At 37.4% G+C, this 20,440-nt stretch overlaps 1 protein-coding gene across 2 annotated transcripts in view; it reads right to left on the bottom strand.

Annotated features, from left to right (window-relative positions):
• Window positions 1–2,126: 2,126 nt before the first annotated feature.
• LOC111867359 (ornithine decarboxylase) overlaps window positions 2,127–20,440 on the bottom strand; it is a 33,620-nt gene continuing 15,306 nt past the window's right edge. For both annotated transcript variants that reach the window (XM_023857141.2, XM_023857142.2), the window contains exons 4-10: window positions 19,467–19,563; window positions 18,433–18,509; window positions 15,952–16,124; window positions 14,178–14,475; window positions 10,305–10,553; window positions 5,937–6,145; window positions 2,127–5,362 (exon numbers count right to left, since the gene is read on the bottom strand). In XM_023857141.2, coding sequence (XP_023712909.1) covers window positions 5,086–5,362; window positions 5,937–6,145; window positions 10,305–10,553; window positions 14,178–14,475; window positions 15,952–16,124; window positions 18,433–18,509; window positions 19,467–19,563 — 1,380 coding nt within the window. In that variant the 3' untranslated portion in view covers window positions 2,127–5,085. The remainder of the gene's footprint in view (window positions 5,363–5,936; window positions 6,146–10,304; window positions 10,554–14,177; window positions 14,476–15,951; window positions 16,125–18,432; window positions 18,510–19,466; window positions 19,564–20,440) is intronic.

The following is a 20,440-nucleotide window of genomic DNA, read 5'->3' as shown; positions in this document are numbered from 1 at the left end:
GGTGATACAAGCAGATTAAACTGAAAAATGCACCATTCAAGCACATGGCTATTGAGACAACTAACAAAACAGCACCTGTTTGCTTTGCCTTGGATATGTTCCCATGAGCTGCATGAAAACAAGAGAGAGAGAGAGAAATCACATGCAAATACAAGCATTAATATATGACTGCAGGAACTCACATGTCACTACATCATGTAGATACAATACAAGCTCTATTATTGAAGAAACTACACATTTTGGGCTAACGAATGATGAAAATTTCATGTAAATATTCCAGGTAACCTTTTACAGCAGATTTTTTAAGTATGTAAGATTTGAGGTTTTCAAGGAGGTGACTGGGATGTGGCACCGTGTAGATATTGTGTTAACTGACTTTTTGGAGGAATGTATCGCCTCTATTTTCAGGGTGTAAGAAATCCGTGAGCAATGAACCAGCATGAGCATGTGGCTGTTCACGCTGGTTCATCAATCGTGGATTTCTTATACCCTGAAGCTGGAGGCGATACGTTCCTCCGAAACATTGATTAACACAATATCTACACGGTGCCACATCCCAGAAGACGGCATTCTTAAGTATGATTTGGATATCTTTAGTTTGTTTGGCAATGTTGCTGCTGCTGCTGTTGCTACTACTAGTAGCAGCAGCATTACCTATGCTGGATTAAAAATCTTAACCCTTCTGCGACGGATAGTATTTAAATCTTTTCCTACCACCAAACCGACGGGGTATTTAATTATTAAACAGAAAAATGCACTTATCCATGAAAAATTTAGTAACTCTCGCAAAAATAGGTATATTGAGATAAATTTTTCACAGAAATATTCATAATGAAACGAAGAAGAAAACTATATAAAAAATTTTAATATAATTATGATAAATAATATTTTTTTACTCACTCGAACTGCTAAAAGTTGAGTTTGGTGTGGTAATCCTGAAAACAATGGTCAGTACGTAGCCCAACATCACAATCACTGCAACAGTACACGGTTTCTTTTCTTCTTTTGTTTTTTGTACACACTACACATCTCCTTTGTGGTCTAGCCTTTTTTCCTAATGGGGGAATTTTACTAATAAAATGTCTTTACGAAGCCGGGGGATGGTGTTATCTAAATGGAAATACCGTCCCACTTATAAATTTGTTGCGCATAAATGTTTGTTTCCTGAACGATATTGTTTACAAAATCACCAGTAAAAATAATAGAAATGTCTGTACTATGTCGAGCACATTCACAGACTGATTTCTCGGCCCCGAATTTTCAGAAAACGGTTCGCGAACGCCATCATAATTATCCATATTTTGCCAAAAATAACTCGTCTGAATCCGCCACTGGAACCCTCGCCACTATTTCGTCGTCATCTCCAATACTATGATCTTGGATAGCATCAACTACAGCCTGATCTTCAATTTCATTATCACTGTTTTCACTACTATCCGAATATTCGAACTCACTAACTTCCGAGTCGTGAGCAAGGAGCTCATCTTGTTCATCGTCCTGTAAAACTTTCCTACTTGTAGAGGCCATGGTTATGGCGCGACTGAGAGATGAAAGTGTTATGACATCATAGATTTCTGTATCATTCGTAAGTTTGTTTTCTTAGGTTGCATTTGGTTCCAAGAAAAAAGGACCCTCTTGTTTGACTACTTCATTGTGTCAGCAGACTGTACAGCAACACACTCAAGGAAAACCTTCGTCTGGGGTTTCAGGGAGTGACTCATATAGACAAGCAAAGACCATAGAGTCGAAAGATATATAGTTTTATACATTTTCCTTACTTAGAATTTGAAAAACTTCAATGCAAACTAGGCGCAATGAGACGAAAGTACGAACTATTACACTAGCGAAATAAAATAAAAATAACGTGCTAAAAATTCGTCCAAAATAAATAACTCATATACCAATTGAAAGCTGAAACCTTAATCTATGTACTCCTGAAAAGAAAATTGGAATATCTTTCCTAGTTTTGTCAGCAACGTCCTTCAGAGCTAACACTGCGCAGGTCGGTGAACTGCACCGATGTCGGTGGCATACGATTATTTAAAGGGTCGGTGCAGCACACGGATGTCGGTGCGGAAGGGTTAATATACACCACAAGAATGAAATAGGAAAGAAAATAAGACAACTCTGTGTTACATATATATTGCACAAATGGAAATTTATTACATTGTTTGCACAAAAAGCTGCCTCTTCACCTATTCCAAACCCAAGACATTTCATTAACTGTTATTCCAAGGGCCCCCAAATATCACAGGACAAATGCATTTTTATCCAGACTCCACTTACAGAGTGAGAAATTAATGAAATCTGTTGAAATTACAAGAAAAATAACTGCTACATTAAACAATATTAAAAAAGTTCAGTACAAGATTGTGAAGGTGGGTACTAAAGCCCACTTTAAACTTGCATATAGATTACAACCAGTTTTTCAGTTACATTTACAAAATGTGGTTGAAAGATCTCAGAAATGAGACACAATGTGACATATGAAAATCAGATGGAAATTAATTTGCAGACAGGAAAAATTAACTTAACATTACAGTGATTTCAGTATGTTCACAATCAAAATGCAGATGACCCATTACTACACAGAGATATGCTGCCAACTGCATACAGTATAGTAGCTCAGCAATTTCAGTGATTCTTTGCTTCAAAGGATCCAGATCAAACTGAAACCATATTAAAAGTTTGAAATATTGGTTGATATGAAAATTATGCAAGCTTTTCCAATTTCTGGATGCAAAGTACTAAAATATATTGACGTTTTGGCTCAATTCAGATTCAATTACCAAATTACTGTTTTATTACGGTTTTCCAAGTCATGCAGGTTTATTCATTTGATGGGAAGATACACGATGCCTGACCAGAAGGCTTTCAAATATAGTAAGGATTATGAAACTTGAAACATTTTTGTTACATCAGGGCACAAAATATTCTTTCTACTGTGTAAAAGAAGTTTCATCTTTGTAAAAATATATGTGTGTATACTGACATACATATATATCTCTGGGAAGAACGATCAGGCCTAACATATTATGGACAAATATCCCATTACAAGCAGTAAATTTGATGAGAATGATACACAAAAGACAAGAGATACTAGGACGTTCACCAGCCCTCATGTTAGCTGTACATGAAGCCAAGTGACTACACCAAGCAACAACGGTACATTAAACTGCCACATTGGTATTCCAGTCCTGTATGTATCAGAAATTATTTTTGAAAAGGATACAATTGCTGAGACAGTACTGAGAGTCAGGAACACTGTTATCATCTTGCAACCAATACATGTTCATTTTTATGGAAGTAAACTGATGTTCATTATAATCTGGTGAAACAGCCAATCAAATGATGGCCAACATTATTTTCCTTAACCTAACTCTTGGAGCTGAGTGAAAGTAGTGATGTGGTTTGAATATGGGAGACCAGAAACACATACCCAATTTCAGTGTGGCAACCTGCTTAAAGCATTTATTTGAGACAGAAAAGGAGGATATTAACATGCATCTTCATGATACAGATTATGATGTAATGAGAATGGAACAGACTCAGCATCATGTCCAATGGGAGGGTCTGAGGTTAGTAATGTTGAACCTCCATGTTGTCTTGCTTTGGTAGGAAGTGCTATTAGTCTAATGCTTCTAATCGTCCAGATTACATCGACTCCTATTTATGGTGGTATGAAAGTTATTTGACAAAACTGTATCAACTGCCATGTTTTATAGTAAAGACTTGAAGCATTCAACACAATCTGATCATCCCACCTGTGACTGCTGTTAGATACATTAACCCATCAGCTATATTTTCTATACTTCACCAAGGAAATTTCTTAGTAACAGTAAAATATTTTTTTAAACCCATATAATTTTCATACTCTTTTTGTTTCACATGCAAGTACTGTGCCATTTTAAAGCTCTTACTATGATCTGAACTTTCTTTAAACACTCTGCAACAGGCAATAAAGTCCAAATGCAAGTTTAAGAACGGTTACAGAATGAAGAAAAAAGTTAATTAAATTTTGTTTTTATAATAGTGTGAAATATAAAGGCAAATTATCACATAATTCACTTTATAAAAGTTTATGATGAGTACAGTTTACCCATCAAATCAACTCACGAGATTCTGGCAGTGTACGGTGAACACCTGCATCCAGTGTTCCTACATTTAAAGTTCAGTTTCCACGATCTCAAATCAACAATTTCAGTGTTAAATTCCAATTAAGATTTTCCTCAGTTTAGTGTTAAAATCCACTGTACCCCAAATCATGTAAAGTGGAAACTTACTGAACTGATTGATACAACATAAAAAGTAATATGTTACTTTATACTGTAACTTTGGAGAGCCTTTCAACATATACTTGTACATGTTTGAATACAAAGAAGAGTATAAATGCAAATGCACTAACATACATGACGTGTTATTTCTTTAACCAGGCTGGCTCACTAGTTTCTTTTTTCTTGAACTCCTGGTCTGTATGTCTGTCTCATGTGAGGTTCAACAACTTTCATATGCAAAGATATGACCATTTTACCAGAACAAACCTTGAAGATGAGTGGAAAGATAATGTTGTTTTTTTTCATTTTCCTGAAATAATGATGTAAAAGTAGAATTAGGCAAATTTTTGTTGTGAAGACTTGGAAAAAATAAGTGCAAATATGGGAAAAACATAAATTTGAATAAATATAAAATCAGTTAAAATTTAAAATTGTTCTTACGGGCAGCTGGGTGGAAGCAAACAAAAAAAGACATAATATCATGAAAGAAATGATATCTGAAAATGTAAATCCAAGCTCTTCTGTATTTTTAAAGCTCATAATTTCAATCCTGGGGGCACTGTACTGTCAAAAGATTTTAATAAGCTATATGGCAGTCATAGAATTTCAAGATACTCCACCATAATTCTGTACTTGGACCACTTTTGAAATGTGTCATGAATATTTCAATCACCTGACAAATCATCATCCTGACAGGTTGCTGTCACTATTGCTCCAAGGGTCAGTTACACAAACAACATTCCTAATTCTCTAATATAATCAGTTTACTTCTGCACAATATGAACTGATTCTCCCCTTGATGTTACGTATATTAATAGCATTCATAGTTGATGGGTTCAACCTCTACGTAATCAAACCGGAAGACTGATGTTGGCAAAGGGGAATGATCCATGATTGCCTTCTCTAGTGTTGAACCAGAATCGAGATCCAAGTCCTGATGGCAGAGCACTGGTCTGGGGGACAAAGGTATGGCCCAATCCTGTATACTTCCACTACCTCCTACATCAAGCCCAATGCGCAGGTTGGCAGGAGTGTTACCCATCACAAAATCATCTTCTGTGAGTGGTAACAGATCCTTTAGCATAAACCTGGAAACAAGGCATAATGAAGCACCTTTATAGTTTTGTGAACCTTAATATCAAGAAAACACTACTGTATGAGACAAATTTCATGGTACGCAGTACAAATGACAAATTAGAAAGGATACAGAATGAAGTAGTTGTGACCTATTTTTAAGGCACTAGCCTAGCAATTGTCTGATGGGTGCAAGAAGTACAACAAATGTCCAAGACATCCAGTCTCCAGGTGGAGATTCAAATTCAAAGCCCCATGAATATGAAACAGTGCGCTATCCATTTGACTGTAACATTCAATTTTAAGCACTAATGTACGACATACTAACGTGAAGACTACAATCCTCAACTGTGTACTCCCACTTCTTTGTATTGTTAACATGTTGACCAAAAGCCAGGATAGTGAAGTCACAATAGACGTTCATTCCTAGGCAACAACTGAGTGTACACATTTCATTAGCTTGCATTTTGAAATTACATCATCCATAGTAATATTTAGGGCATGACTGGGTGTGAACAGTGATAATCTATGTTATATGTATGTATGTTGGGTTATATGTACATGTATGCGGATATATGATATACATACCATATGGATTGATCGGCAACAACATGCACTTTTGGAACAGGGAACCCATTGAAAGGGCTGGCTACAGGCAAGGTATACGCGCCCATATCCTCAAATATGATCCATTCTCCAACAGGCATCACAGGCAGCAGGGCTTTTTCTACAACCTGGTCCAACCCGTCACAAGTTGGGCCCCAGACTGATGATGGAACCAGTTTACCGAGATGGGCCTGCATATATGTTAAAACACATAATCCTCACAATGTTTTAGTAAAAGAATGATTGGAAAGGATACAGACGAATGTAGTCATGGCCTGTTTCAAGACACTATACCAGATTCCACCTGGTGGGATCAAGAAAAAAGGACGAGAAACAGCACTTAGGATAGCCAATCTCTGGCACAATATTTAAACTTGGACCATCAGAATATTAAACACAATACTGTATAATTCACTAGCTTGTCATGGCAATCTGCAATCTCTCTCATTTATAATAACTTACAGAACAAGACATTTGTATTTAAGGAGATAACATAACTCAGAAATGGCATTTCTACACTAAAGGACCTCACTATGTATCCGCCTGGTAGTGTCAATGTTATACAGACTGGCTGCTTCTTCAGTAACTTAGTTATGCTCTTGCAGCACCAGAGGTTATGTAGCATTGGATGATGATCATGATCATAAAAGGAGTATATGTAAGGAGCAACCAAGTCATGACTTACTTTAACATGCTATGCTTTAATTTGCCTGCAGAAATTGAGGAACATCATGAAACACCAAGACAGATGGTTAACTCAGTCAAGATTCAAGCTCAGTACCTCCCAGTTACCAGTTTAGTGGCAGCATGCTAAGCAATTATAAACTAAGCATGAGGCACACATGGTGGAAACAAGAATTCTGGTGATGACAACCTACAAAAAACACTGTGTGGAATGCCAAAATAAATATGATAGGATAATATAAAATGGTAAAAAAGGTAAAGCTATCCCTGTTACAGGCCGTGGAGGCCCATAGGGTTGTGAGACGTTGAGGCTCCCACATTTTATACACAGATGGTGGTTAGGTTGTCAACCTTATTCACCAGCTTCCCTTTAACCCCTAGGAAGATTCCTGGTTCTCATTTCTGTTAGAGGCTGAGTCGACTCCAGGGCCATAGTGCAGCTGGAAGAATTAGATCAACTGAAAAATCCAATAACCTCATTGGGACTGGAACCTGTGACCTGCCGGCTTGTAGCACAGTGCCTCAACCAACTACGCTACTGCATGTCCTGGGAGAATAATATTAAAATGTAAATTACAGGATTGTACTGAATGATATGAATTAGATCGTACAGGTTCTGTTGAACATTCAGGTTTCATAACACCTGGTAATGTAACAAAACATATTATTTGTTTGCACTCAGAAAGATGAGGTGTCCTTTTGATGGAAGAATATTTAAAGTTTAATAATGATGCTATCCAATGCCAGGCTCTGTTACTACCACTGTCAAACCTTCCGATCTATCAGCACAATTAATCAGAAGTGAGAAATATGCTGACCTATAATTACCCACTGAAAATAATATCATGAAGGAATTTTGCCTTCATCAATTTTATTTTCTACCATATTAGCAAACAAAACAATACAATCTTTCCACTGAGCAAATGTGAGCAATTATGTTAATGCATGTCCACATTACTTGTGCTCGTCAGGAGACTCGTCTGGCTTTTACTTGTGCTTGTAAATCTTTGTCCACACTACTTCAGTTACTCGCCAGGTTTCAGCGCATGAGGATCAATATATTTACCTGTAGTGTGTATAGGCCGTAGTTGTATTATAATTTATTGGCTATAGTTTTTAAATTAAAAATTTAAAATTTGCTTGTCTCGTGACTTGTCATATTGTCCACATTACTCACGAGCACAGCGAGTCACATGTGCACGAGCACGAATAATGTGGACGTGCCTTTATATAGTATGTAACTTGTGAAGAACTCACATTAAGTGGGATGGGGGTGACCTGAGCATGATCATACAGAAGTGAGTTAAAGCTTCCATATACGCCATCATTGATATAATACATGATATGAGCCACTTCCTCGCCATTGGGTATTTCCCTCTTGGAGTGAATGTTGGTTGCAAGTACAAAGGCTGAGGCCACATAGTAGCGACCTGGTTCAGCAATAACCCGTACCAGTTCTGGATCAGGGAAATACTCATCCAATGCAGTGTTCACGACCTCAGCAATCTGCAAGTTAAAGAAAAGACTAAGGACTGATGTTTTATTCTAGTAATATTTAACAGCTTTTTTAATTCTTTATAAAGTATGGGTTATATGTACTGAATAAACAGTGTGACTGTGACTGGTGAACTGTAATCAACATGGAAGAAAGCAATGCTGGAATACTAAGTCGGAATTTGCCTGGTGACCAAGGAAACCCGAAAACCACAGAACAGTCAGTGTTTGGACTGAGATCTCCCAAGTATGAATCAAAGGTCCTAACCACTCAACTACAAGAACTGGCAGGACCAAACACTTCCAAACACTCCACATATTCAGTATGTCACATACAAGTATATGTACAAATATTTACAATTTCATAACAAGTCTCTAATTAAGTATGTATAAGTGGTTGTTGCTATGTGTGTTTNATGGGCCTGCATATATGTTAAAACACATAATCCTCACAATGTTTTAGTAAAAGAATGATTGGAAAGGATACAGACGAATGTAGTCATGGCCTGTTTCAAGACACTATACCAGATTCCACCTGGTGGGATCAAGAAAAAAGGACGAGAAACAGCACTTAGGATAGCCAATCTCTGGCACAATATTTAAACTTGGACCATCAGAATATTAAACACAATACTGTATAATTCACTAGCTTGTCATGGCAATCTGCAATCTCTCTCATTTATAATAACTTACAGAACAAGACATTTGTATTTAAGGAGATAACATAACTCAGAAATGGCATTTCTACACTAAAGGACCTCACTATGTATCCGCCTGGTAGTGTCAATGTTATACAGACTGGCTGCTTCTTCAGTAACTTAGTTATGCTCTTGCAGCACCAGAGGTTATGTAGCATTGGATGATGATCATGATCATAAAAGGAGTATATGTAAGGAGCAACCAAGTCATGACTTACTTTAACATGCTATGCTTTAATTTGCCTGCAGAAATTGAGGAACATCATGAAACACCAAGACAGATGGTTAACTCAGTCAAGATTCAAGCTCAGTACCTCCCAGTTACCAGTTTAGTGGCAGCATGCTAAGCAATTATAAACTAAGCATGAGGCACACATGGTGGAAACAAGAATTCTGGTGATGACAACCTACAAAAAACACTGTGTGGAATGCCAAAATAAATATGATAGGATAATATAAAATGGTAAAAAAGGTAAAGCTATCCCTGTTACAGGCCGTGGAGGCCCATAGGGTTGTGAGACGTTGAGGCTCCCACATTTTATACACAGATGGTGGTTAGGTTGTCAACCTTATTCACCAGCTTCCCTTTAACCCCTAGGAAGATTCCTGGTTCTCATTTCTGTTAGAGGCTGAGTCGACTCCAGGGCCATAGTGCAGCTGGAAGAATTAGATCAACTGAAAAATCCAATAACCTCATTGGGACTGGAACCTGTGACCTGCCGGCTTGTAGCACAGTGCCTCAACCAACTACGCTACTGCATGTCCTGGGAGAATAATATTAAAATGTAAATTACAGGATTGTACTGAATGATATGAATTAGATCGTACAGGTTCTGTTGAACATTCAGGTTTCATAACACCTGGTAATGTAACAAAACATATTATTTGTTTGCACTCAGAAAGATGAGGTGTCCTTTTGATGGAAGAATATTTAAAGTTTAATAATGATGCTATCCAATGCCAGGCTCTGTTACTACCACTGTCAAACCTTCCGATCTATCAGCACAATTAATCAGAAGTGAGAAATATGCTGACCTATAATTACCCACTGAAAATAATATCATGAAGGAATTTTGCCTTCATCAATTTTATTTTCTACCATATTAGCAAACAAAACAATACAATCTTTCCACTGAGCAAATGTGAGCAATTATGTTAATGCATGTCCACATTACTTGTGCTCGTCAGGAGACTCGTCTGGCTTTTACTTGTGCTTGTAAATCTTTGTCCACACTACTTCAGTTACTCGCCAGGTTTCAGCGCATGAGGATCAATATATTTACCTGTAGTGTGTATAGGCCGTAGTTGTATTATAATTTATTGGCTATAGTTTTTAAATTAAAAATTTAAAATTTGCTTGTCTCGTGACTTGTCATATTGTCCACATTACTCACGAGCACAGCGAGTCACATGTGCACGAGCACGAATAATGTGGACGTGCCTTTATATAGTATGTAACTTGTGAAGAACTCACATTAAGTGGGATGGGGGTGACCTGAGCATGATCATACAGAAGTGAGTTAAAGCTTCCATATACGCCATCATTGATATAATACATGATATGAGCCACTTCCTCGCCATTGGGTATTTCCCTCTTGGAGTGAATGTTGGTTGCAAGTACAAAGGCTGAGGCCACATAGTAGCGACCTGGTTCAGCAATAACCCGTACCAGTTCTGGATCAGGGAAATACTCATCCAATGCAGTGTTCACGACCTCAGCAATCTGCAAGTTAAAGAAAAGACTAAGGACTGATGTTTTATTCTAGTAATATTTAACAGCTTTTTTAATTCTTTATAAAGTATGGGTTATATGTACTGAATAAACAGTGTGACTGTGACTGGTGAACTGTAATCAACATGGAAGAAAGCAATGCTGGAATACTAAGTCGGAATTTGCCTGGTGACCAAGGAAACCCGAAAACCACAGAACAGTCAGTGTTTGGACTGAGATCTCCCAAGTATGAATCAAAGGTCCTAACCACTCAACTACAAGAACTGGCAGGACCAAACACTTCCAAACACTCCACATATTCAGTATGTCACATACAAGTATATGTACAAATATTTACAATTTCATAACAAGTCTCTAATTAAGTATGTATAAGTGGTTGTTGCTATGTGTGTTTTATTTTAGGCGAAAGAGACGAATCACTTGGGTTCATGATATAAACTTGTCAAGAGAGGAACTGGGGGAGTTTTATACGCTGATACCTCAACTCCTGAAGGACGAAAAATGGTTCTACATATACTTCAGGATGAATATTGACAGGTTTGATGAAACCTTGAGAGCCATCAGGCAAGATATCACTAAACAATATAGCAATTGGCAGAGGCCTATTCTTGCCATGAAGTGGAGGATTTTTTGAGACCCACAGAACTGAAAGAAGGAAATATAAAACACACTGTATCAGCAACATGTTTGCTTCATAATTTTCTATGTCTCAAAAACTGTGATGAAAAGTACAGGGAAGAACTGCTACGAGTGGAGCCATTGGAAGGAAAAATGTTCCCTATCCAACCTTTACGTCTCCCGGGGCCGGCAAACGTTAGCTACACCATTAGAGAGCGGTTTGTTGCGTACTTTAACTAGATGACTGCCCCTGGAATTAGTGTTACTGAACGGAACTGGTGCATAGCCTACATTAAGAATGTCCATAGTTACTGTATACTTAACCCTATATAAATATATACAAATATTTCTACTTGCTGTCTCTGTTCATTTAACAGCCAATTCCTTCCACTTTCTATCCTTAGCACGTGAATCCTTGAACACTGGATGACGAGTATCGTACAATAAAGCATTTTCTTTGACGAACTCAATTATTTGTTCCATCTGGCTACCCATGTCGTTTCACGTATGTATAGATACTGATTGAGTGTGAGTCATGGCCAGCTGGTTATCAGGTGTCAAAGATTCCTGAGTTCCCGAGTGTTGCGTCTGTGTGCGCGGCCCAGTTGGTAAACAGCCGTTTTCGTCCCGAATTGTATCGCGTCTGTGTGTGGGAGCCTTTAAGTATTTCTAATGGTTGTTCACACATTATGAACAAAATGTCATAACTGTTAAGAACAACTACATAACATACGTCATTCTATGTGCACGTGCAATGTATGTAACAGCAGACATTTGTTTTGCTTAGTGGGGGGTGGAGTCCAACTGGGTCCACTTGGCACGGCGGCGACTGTAGCCTGTCCCGGGTGATTATGATGATGGAGAATTTGGTGGAATGATGATTGGCAGGGGAAACTGAAGTACTTGGAGAAAACCCACCCCAGCCCCACTTTGTCCACCATAAATCCCACTTGACCAGACCTGGGATCAAACTCAGGCTGTCGTGATGGGAAGCCAGCGACTAACCGCTTGAGCTATCTCGCAGCCAATACAACATTTGTTACACAAGCTAGTGATGGTACTGCAAATACTTATAGTAGGCCAAGCATGTCTTTTACTGATCAAATTATGTCCCTCTGGCACTGACTGAACAAATTTTAGCAGCAGTTAACAGGTTGAGGCAGGGGCATCCATACTCAACAATATTCAGATGGAGACATAGGATATCTTTTTGCAAAAAGTTCCATGCTTCATTCTCATAAATGTCTCCTGCTACTGTTATCAATTTCTCTCCCAGTATTTCTATGATAAGTTTGATTTGTTTCATTCTGGTCCATCACACTAACAATTACAAATATAAATCACTCCGTCCAATGTGACCTGTAAGTTTTTTACTACATGAAAACTTAACACCCTTACATGTTTCGGTCTCTGTGGACCATCTTCAGAGGGCAAACATCACTACAAATAGGAAACCACCATCACATAAGTTGTTTAGACGTAAAGTACGTACACTTATATGCTACAATGCATAGTACGCAAAATAGGACATTTCACAAACACAGCAGTTTCCTGGGAATGTAAAGTTTTTAAAAAATTATATAAAATTTCTGTGCTGCTGTGCTGTTTTCACAGCAGCCACGAGCAAACCCTGGACGATATAAAGAACCTCCACATCAAGATAGCCAGGTGGCACAATATCTGCCCCATATAAGAGGGAAGATGGGAGGACAAACACGAGCCTGCATGGTTTATGAATTTTAATTATTGACAATACAAAAAAAATTTTAATTAGCATCAAGAAATTTTATATAATTTTTTAAAAACTTTACATTCCCAGGAAACTGCTGTGTTTGTGAAATGTTCTATTTTGTGTACTATGCATTGTAGCATATAAGTGTACGTACTTTACGTCTAAACAACTTATGTGATGGTGGTTTCCTATTTGTCGTGATGTTTTCCCTCTGAAGATGGTCCACAGAGACCGAAACATGTAAGGGTGTTAAGTTTTCATGTAGTAAAAAACTTACAGGTCACATTGGACGAGTGATTTATATTTGTATTTCTACGATATTTTAACAAACACTGTTCCTTCCTTCAATTTAAGGTTTCCAACACCATGACTTGATATTCAAACCCATCATTCTGATCACATGCCAAACAATGACTTGAGGACAACAGGCAATGAATTCTTAATATTGTTATATCTTCTGGGCAAAAATAAAAGATGGCTTTCATCACCAAAAGTGACTTTTCCTCAAGCGCTGAACAGCCAACAACACACATTCCTTTGTCTCCCAGTCCTCTTTTTGGTTGAAAAATGTACCAATAATTGCTGTGGACAAGCTTTGTACCCTAGTAATAATTTAGTAGGTGTCTTTGCCTTTAAAGGTTCTTGGGCATACACACTTTTGTTATTAAAGACCATTCTCCTCCCAAATACTTTTTATCCAGAAACAAAAGTGATGCGGTAATCTGTCAACATATAAAGATCATTTCCTTGATTATCCACTTTACAGTCTGTCTGCAGCAGTTCAAATTTTAGGAAGGTTCTTCAGTGTTATTATAGTAGTTCACATGTCACTTCTAAAGCACTCTGACTTTCATTTGGATGTACATTATTTTATAACAATTAGTACCTGAAAAAAAAAATAAAGACTTCTCAGCATTACTACTCTGTACAACTCAGCACAAACTTCTGGATGCAAGGTATCACTTACCATTGTGCTCCTGTTCATTACTAAGCAGATTAAAGCATTTACAAAAGTGGCAAATCTTAGATATTCTTCTCTGACTGATGAAAGTAACATCAGATATAATTCACTACAAGTTGTTGTTCATTTTGTATGCATATTATTTCTATATGTTTGGTTTTAGGTTATATCTAAAAAGTGGGCACAATATTTATAAACTGAAAATATATTTGAAGTCAGAATGTAAACTATGGTATGTATCCTGTTATGACAATAAACTTAACATAATAAACGACACTCAACAGCATCAACAAGACTTGCTCACCTTATCAATAGATGAACCTTTATTGCCAGGGTAACCCCCACCAATGTCTAAGAGGTGGAAGTTATACCCAAGGCTTGTCCCAATATCGAACACCATTTTGGCTGATGCTATGGCCCGATAGAAAGCTGGTGCATCACCACAACCAGATCCAACATGAAAACTGACACCCACAACATCCAGTCCAAGAGACTGGGCGACTTTAAGCAAATGAGGTGCCTCAGTCACTGCATTACAACCAAACTTCATTCCCAGCTGACACTGCACTACAGCAGCATCACAGCGGATGCGAATCACCAACCTGTGGAGCACCAATGTGTGATGAGGTAGTGATACTTTTCTTGCTAACAGGGTCATCTCAAATTCCAGTTACAGTAAAACATCAGTAAAGCAAAAAGCAAGAACTTGACATTTACAAACAATTTATGATTCCCTCTTTAGGTGCAGAAATTAATTTCTTTAATGCAATACTCCTGAACATGAGAAGTTCAACTTGACAAACAGATACAGAATTTCTTTGGTGCCTGTGTGTGATAAACTTGATAAAATCAAAGCTTCAAAATAGAAAAAACCAGGAACACGTAACTTCTGTAGCATATAAAATAACCTCATGTGCCAGTGTGCTGTGATTTGAGGCCAAGTGTGCCACAATGCTTTGAATTAAAATGCATTAGTTTATGGGGCATGGTGAATTATTCAACCATTTGTTGTTTATCACCACATCCTATAGCATCCTTTCACTCTTTCTCAAAATTATTCCTACTTCCTTATATTTACTACATTTTTCACTTTTAATCTTAAAATTTTTGTTTCTGTTTCAGTTTTACAGAGATCAAAGGGACAAAAATAATATTTGTAAAGCGCATGGCACACAACATGTTCAAAACCTACTTCAGCATCCTCCAGCAATTATTCTGCAGCAAACACAAAGGAAATACCCATAATATATATCTGTATCACTACACACTACAACATATGAAACATACTTCAGCATACTGTTGCAATAATTACTTAATTCTATCACTTAAAATTCTACATTTTCCTGCAACTTTTGTTACTGTTTTGTGGTTGTATGGAATGATGTCTGCCAGGGGATCTGTAGTAGATGAAAAAACCTGTCCCAGGCCTATCTGTCCACTGCAGATCTCACAGACTAGCATGGGGTAAACCTGAGTTCCTATGGCAACAAACCAGCCAGTAACTAGTTATCTGAGTTACTTACACCTGCACAGTTGATTTGACATTATTTAACTGACACCACAGTCCAGAGGATTCATTAATGAGATGAAACTCAGCTAGTCAAGAATATTCCGGTTTCATGGAACCCAAAGGTTCATAAACATAATCACAAAAACCCAAACTGTTCCCTACACAAAGCCAGCTTAGTCCAATCTATATCATAAAATCTATTTCCCAATGGTCCACTTTAATATTAGCCTCCCTTCTATATGCAGGTCTGGCAAATGACCTCTAACCCTTCCAGTTTTAATCTTCTCCTCCATGATTTAATTACCCTAGTAATATCAGGTGAAGATTACAACTGTAAATCTTCCGCCACACTTCTGTCATTTCCTCTTTCTTACGGAAAACTTTAAGAAAGGGTATGGAAATAAGCTTTAGAACATATGGATTATCTACACCACCTTCATTACAGGTGTTTGTGTATGTACAGTTTTGGTTTCATGTGCTAAATTGAAATCTTATTTCATAAAGGTCGATTAAATGGAACACTCAACCCTGTTCCTTCATGCCGTACAGACTGACACATTATACATACTTTGCAGCAGGGAACAAGCTCTTAATCTTGTGCAGCTCACTTTCATTGTCAAAGGTCATGGTATCAACTCCAAGTGCAGCTGCATGACGGATATGAGAAGCTGGTTTGGCTGGATTGGCAAAGATGATGCGTCTGGGGTCCACTCCTAGCTCCAGGACCTTGTTAATTTCTCCCTGTTGAAAAGCATCATGTTGAAACAATAGAAAGTTCTGACATGGCACACTTGACAAATGGGCCCCTTGTCATCATAGCACGGCACATCCTCAGGCTGCGGACGGAGAGCGGCATCACATATGGAGAGAACTGCAAATATATTGAATAAAGAGTCAAAGACAGCCAACAAGGAGCAGCCCTCCAACCTGGTAGTTTGATGGAGGTGCTAAACAAAAGGAAACCATAGGAAACTAGCAGATTACAAAATGTTAGATATGGCCTTCAAGTCAGCTTCTTTGGCATGACCTAAGCACTCAGAAAGGACGCAAGATTTGCAATCTTGAGCATATGCTGTCACTACTGTCAAGGTTCAATGAAGCTAGAACAAGATTATTATTATTATACGTTTTAGATCTGTGGCAGCATAGGAAGGCTGATGGGACAAATGTGGCAGAGAATCAATAGATGATTACTGAGTTTTCTATGCACATACAAATTTTCAGTGCAAAATAAACTGAAGGATAGAGGTTATTTGGGAGATCCAGGCATAGCTGGGAGAATAATATTACAATATCTGACAGAAATAGTGTGTGAGGGCAAGGAGTGAATTCAACTGACTTAGGACAGGATTCAAGGCTCTCCTGAACATGATAAAGGCCAGAATTGTATAAATGGTAGAGAATTTGATTAACTCTGTGGAAGACATTGCTCCGTTGCTACATTGACTTAATTATGACGTGCGCGCATGCATGCATGCACAAGGTTTAACCTCTCTACATAGTCATGATACACATCTTTGTGTCTGGGTAGAATAAGTGGCCATTTGTGAGGGTTTAGAACAATTTCCCATGATTCTGTGATATATTAATTACAACAGTAGACTCCAACTAGTGCTGTTCCCCATAACAATATGATATAGTTAGAATTTCAAAATAATAAGAAAATACATTCTGTATTTAAGCATCCTGTTGCAAATCTTTAATTAAACGTCTATATATCCACCATCTGTCAACAGAGCAACAATTATTTATTCATCAATTAACACTTAACACAGCATGTTTCAGTCATAGATGGCCACCCTCAGGTGTCTTAATGCATGCAAACTGTTACGCCGCTCTGTTGTTGCACCATCATAATTTGCTCAGTTTTGGCAAATTCAAAATAGAACACTTTCTTATCCCCTGTCCTCGTCATGTTTCATAATGACTGCCCCTAGTGGTGAAACCTGCAAGTATGCCATGGCGCCTATTATCCAAACAAACTTGGAGAGATTGTCTACCTACTGATATGTTCCTTCCTGCTGTGTATGTGTTGGTTGTTGTGCTGCTGAGTTCGAAGTTCTGGAGGGACTTATGAATTACCATGTATAATGCATAAAGTAATCGATGTTTCAAGATGTTTCTTTGTTAACCAACCATATACAGTTTAATGTTGCCGGTGACATACTGGGTAATTCCATGACTTATTACTATGTGGTATCACAGTGATAAACAACAGAAAAAAGTGTAATGTCACACCTTTCATTTTTAGAACCATAACTTACCGAAGGAATAATTCAGCATGTATTTTGTCAGATAAAAGATTTACATGGAAGGTTAATCTAGTATAAATGTAGTTGTAAGCACAAAAAGTGTGATACAAGAAACAAGCAACATCATTATTTCAGTATAGTTTATTTTAAGAAAAAATGTAAGCAAAGATAATAAGTTCAGCTGGTTTAACATAATAACTGACTGCAGAAGGCACGGACTGAAAATATGAAGAGTGTGACATAAAATCCCTAGACTTGTCTGGAATTATTAAGACTGAAAAAGAAATCACATTGATAGACCAAAGAAGAGATGATTTAGCCAAATGAATTACGGTGGACCAAGCTGAATTACAACTTGATCCAAGCAGTAAGTAATTAAGTGAATTTATGATGGTAAGTCACTTTTAACTTACTACAGAATTAAAGCACAACAGACCACTGAAGGTCGCAGTGCTAGGGCCAGTTCTATGGCTCACCCCTCACACTCATACTATAGATTTATAAACACACAGAGTAAGAGTTATGAGCTAGACCAAGAAAATACTGGGAAGAGGACTTTTAGGCAGTACATGCATTAGACACCTAATATGCAAAGACAAGTTGTAATGTATTCTCTAAACTGAGAGACTTCCTTTAAAACATATAGCAACATATAAACCAAACACATCACCAGAAATGTTAATTTGCACATTAAAATTTTCTCCTTTGGGTTACTAGAAGAAGACCCTTAAACCTGACAAAAGAGAGTCAAAGTTTCAGAACAAAGTTCATATTATAAAAGAAGTAATATGCCTTACCTTAGAGGCACAGTCAAACCCAGTTCCTAACGCAGCCAGGACTACCAGGACATTCAGGGAGTCATTACATTTCACAGCTGAAACATCAAAACAATGGTGATATCAGCCGCTACAAAGCAGTCCCTCAACATGAAGACACTGCACAGTAGTTCACAACATTTTTAATGTAATTTACTAGTAGTTTTACAAATTAACTATCAGTAAAAGCAGAAAATATCAAGTTTTCAAAGTAACCAAATTCAATTCAGTTTTCCTGGGCAAGAAATCACATCAATGCAAGCCAAAATATGTTTTGGAGACTGTCTGCTTCAGCTTTCGGGGACTAATATTGCATCAGTACCTACGACAGTCCCCTAAACTCGTGTTTTTAAAACTGCAAGCTGTTGGTATCATAACCCTATTAGGGTCAAGTTTGATTAAACAAATGATAAAAAAGAATGCATAAAGTGCCACCATTAATTAGACAACTACTCCACAATGAACATATTCTCCTTTTAGTTTGACACTTATATATACCCCAGTAAGAAATGGGAGGGGGGAAAAAAAGATGCACGTAGTGACAGAAACATACAAATGTTTCATATCTCAAAATCCTTCAAAACTCTAAAGCACACCATGTGAATGCTTTCAGTACTTATTTAATGACACAGTTCCATGAGGATTATTTTACACATAATCATCTTTAAATATACTTATGAACACCCTGTATTAGAAACATGTTTCTAATACAAAAGCTGCAGATTTTCATAGGTTTTATATTTTCTGCTTTGTACCAACTTTGTTGTGTCATGATTCTGGGGGGGGGGGAACCCCGGTGAAGTTTGATTTCAGCTTCAGTGTATGTTACTGATAAGGACTTAAATTAATATTTTCCTACCAGCTTGTAGTGTACATCCGCTAGTACCAAACTTCAATGAAATTCATGGAATAACTTCAGATAAAAAATGAGGAGATAAAGAGACAAAAGCTCTTCATTATGCGCTTAACAACACACAAAATATGACATACATTTTATGACTCAAAGTCAGTCTTACCATAGTGTGGCTCAACACGTGGCATCTTCAGTTTCCACTCCTTGTGTTTGCGCACAATATCTCCAATGTCACAAACATAGAAAGCTTCTTCCTGAACCTGCCCAGAGTAAAATACAACCTCACAATTACATTTTAAACAAACACTAGCACTGTCAAGTATCAAGTACTTTCTACTAGCATAATTTTTGGTGTAAGAGGAGGTGGTAAACCCTACCTCCACTGTGTTAATTTCATCACATTAAGGTACACTTTTCTAAACAACTACAATACTATAGTCTTGAAATTTGGTGCACAAGTATTTTTGGTATTGTGTATTTATTTACTTTATCTTATAGTGACATAAACAGACTTTTTATAATTTTTCTGAAAGGACAATTTTTCAGTGGTTTCAATAGAAAAATACTTAATACTGTCACGGCTTCTTGTGTCAGACATGTAAGAAATGCCACTATCTTCACAAACATCAGTAAAATAACTGATATAAATTCCATGCTTCTAGAAAAAGGTATCCATGTCTATAAAACAAAGAAGACACATTGCAGGGAAATGGGTGAAAAGATAAAACGCTATCTTAATGCAGACAAAAACAAATGAAGGCAAAACCATGCCAATGCAGAAACTTCTTTTTCCACTGAAGTATTTCCCTTGAACCCCTGGTATTATCAAATGCTCAATTTTCATTACCAAAAGATGTATAACTGAAATGGAAGCATGATGCCAGTTGTCACCTGACAATTAATTAAACCAGCCTTTAATGCTGTTGTATGAGGTTTTAGTAAAAAGAACATTACATTATTGTAACTGACAACCACAATTAGCAAAAAGCACAAAAATTATATTTCTCACCCAAATCACCTCACCACCACTTCTTAAGGTGATGCCTTACAATTTTCAGACCAGACAGCCTAAATGTGACTAATGAGAACCTGCAAGGCCAAAACTGATGGCAAGATTAACAGTTGTTATATAGACTG

This window comes from Cryptotermes secundus, unplaced genomic scaffold, assembly GCF_002891405.2.
Source record: "Cryptotermes secundus unplaced genomic scaffold, Csec_1.0 scaffold227, whole genome shotgun sequence".
NCBI lineage: Eukaryota > Metazoa > Arthropoda > Insecta > Blattodea > Kalotermitidae > Cryptotermes > Cryptotermes secundus.
The sequence above is the reverse complement of the archived record's forward strand: the minus strand, read 5'-3'. Positions and strand labels throughout refer to the sequence as shown.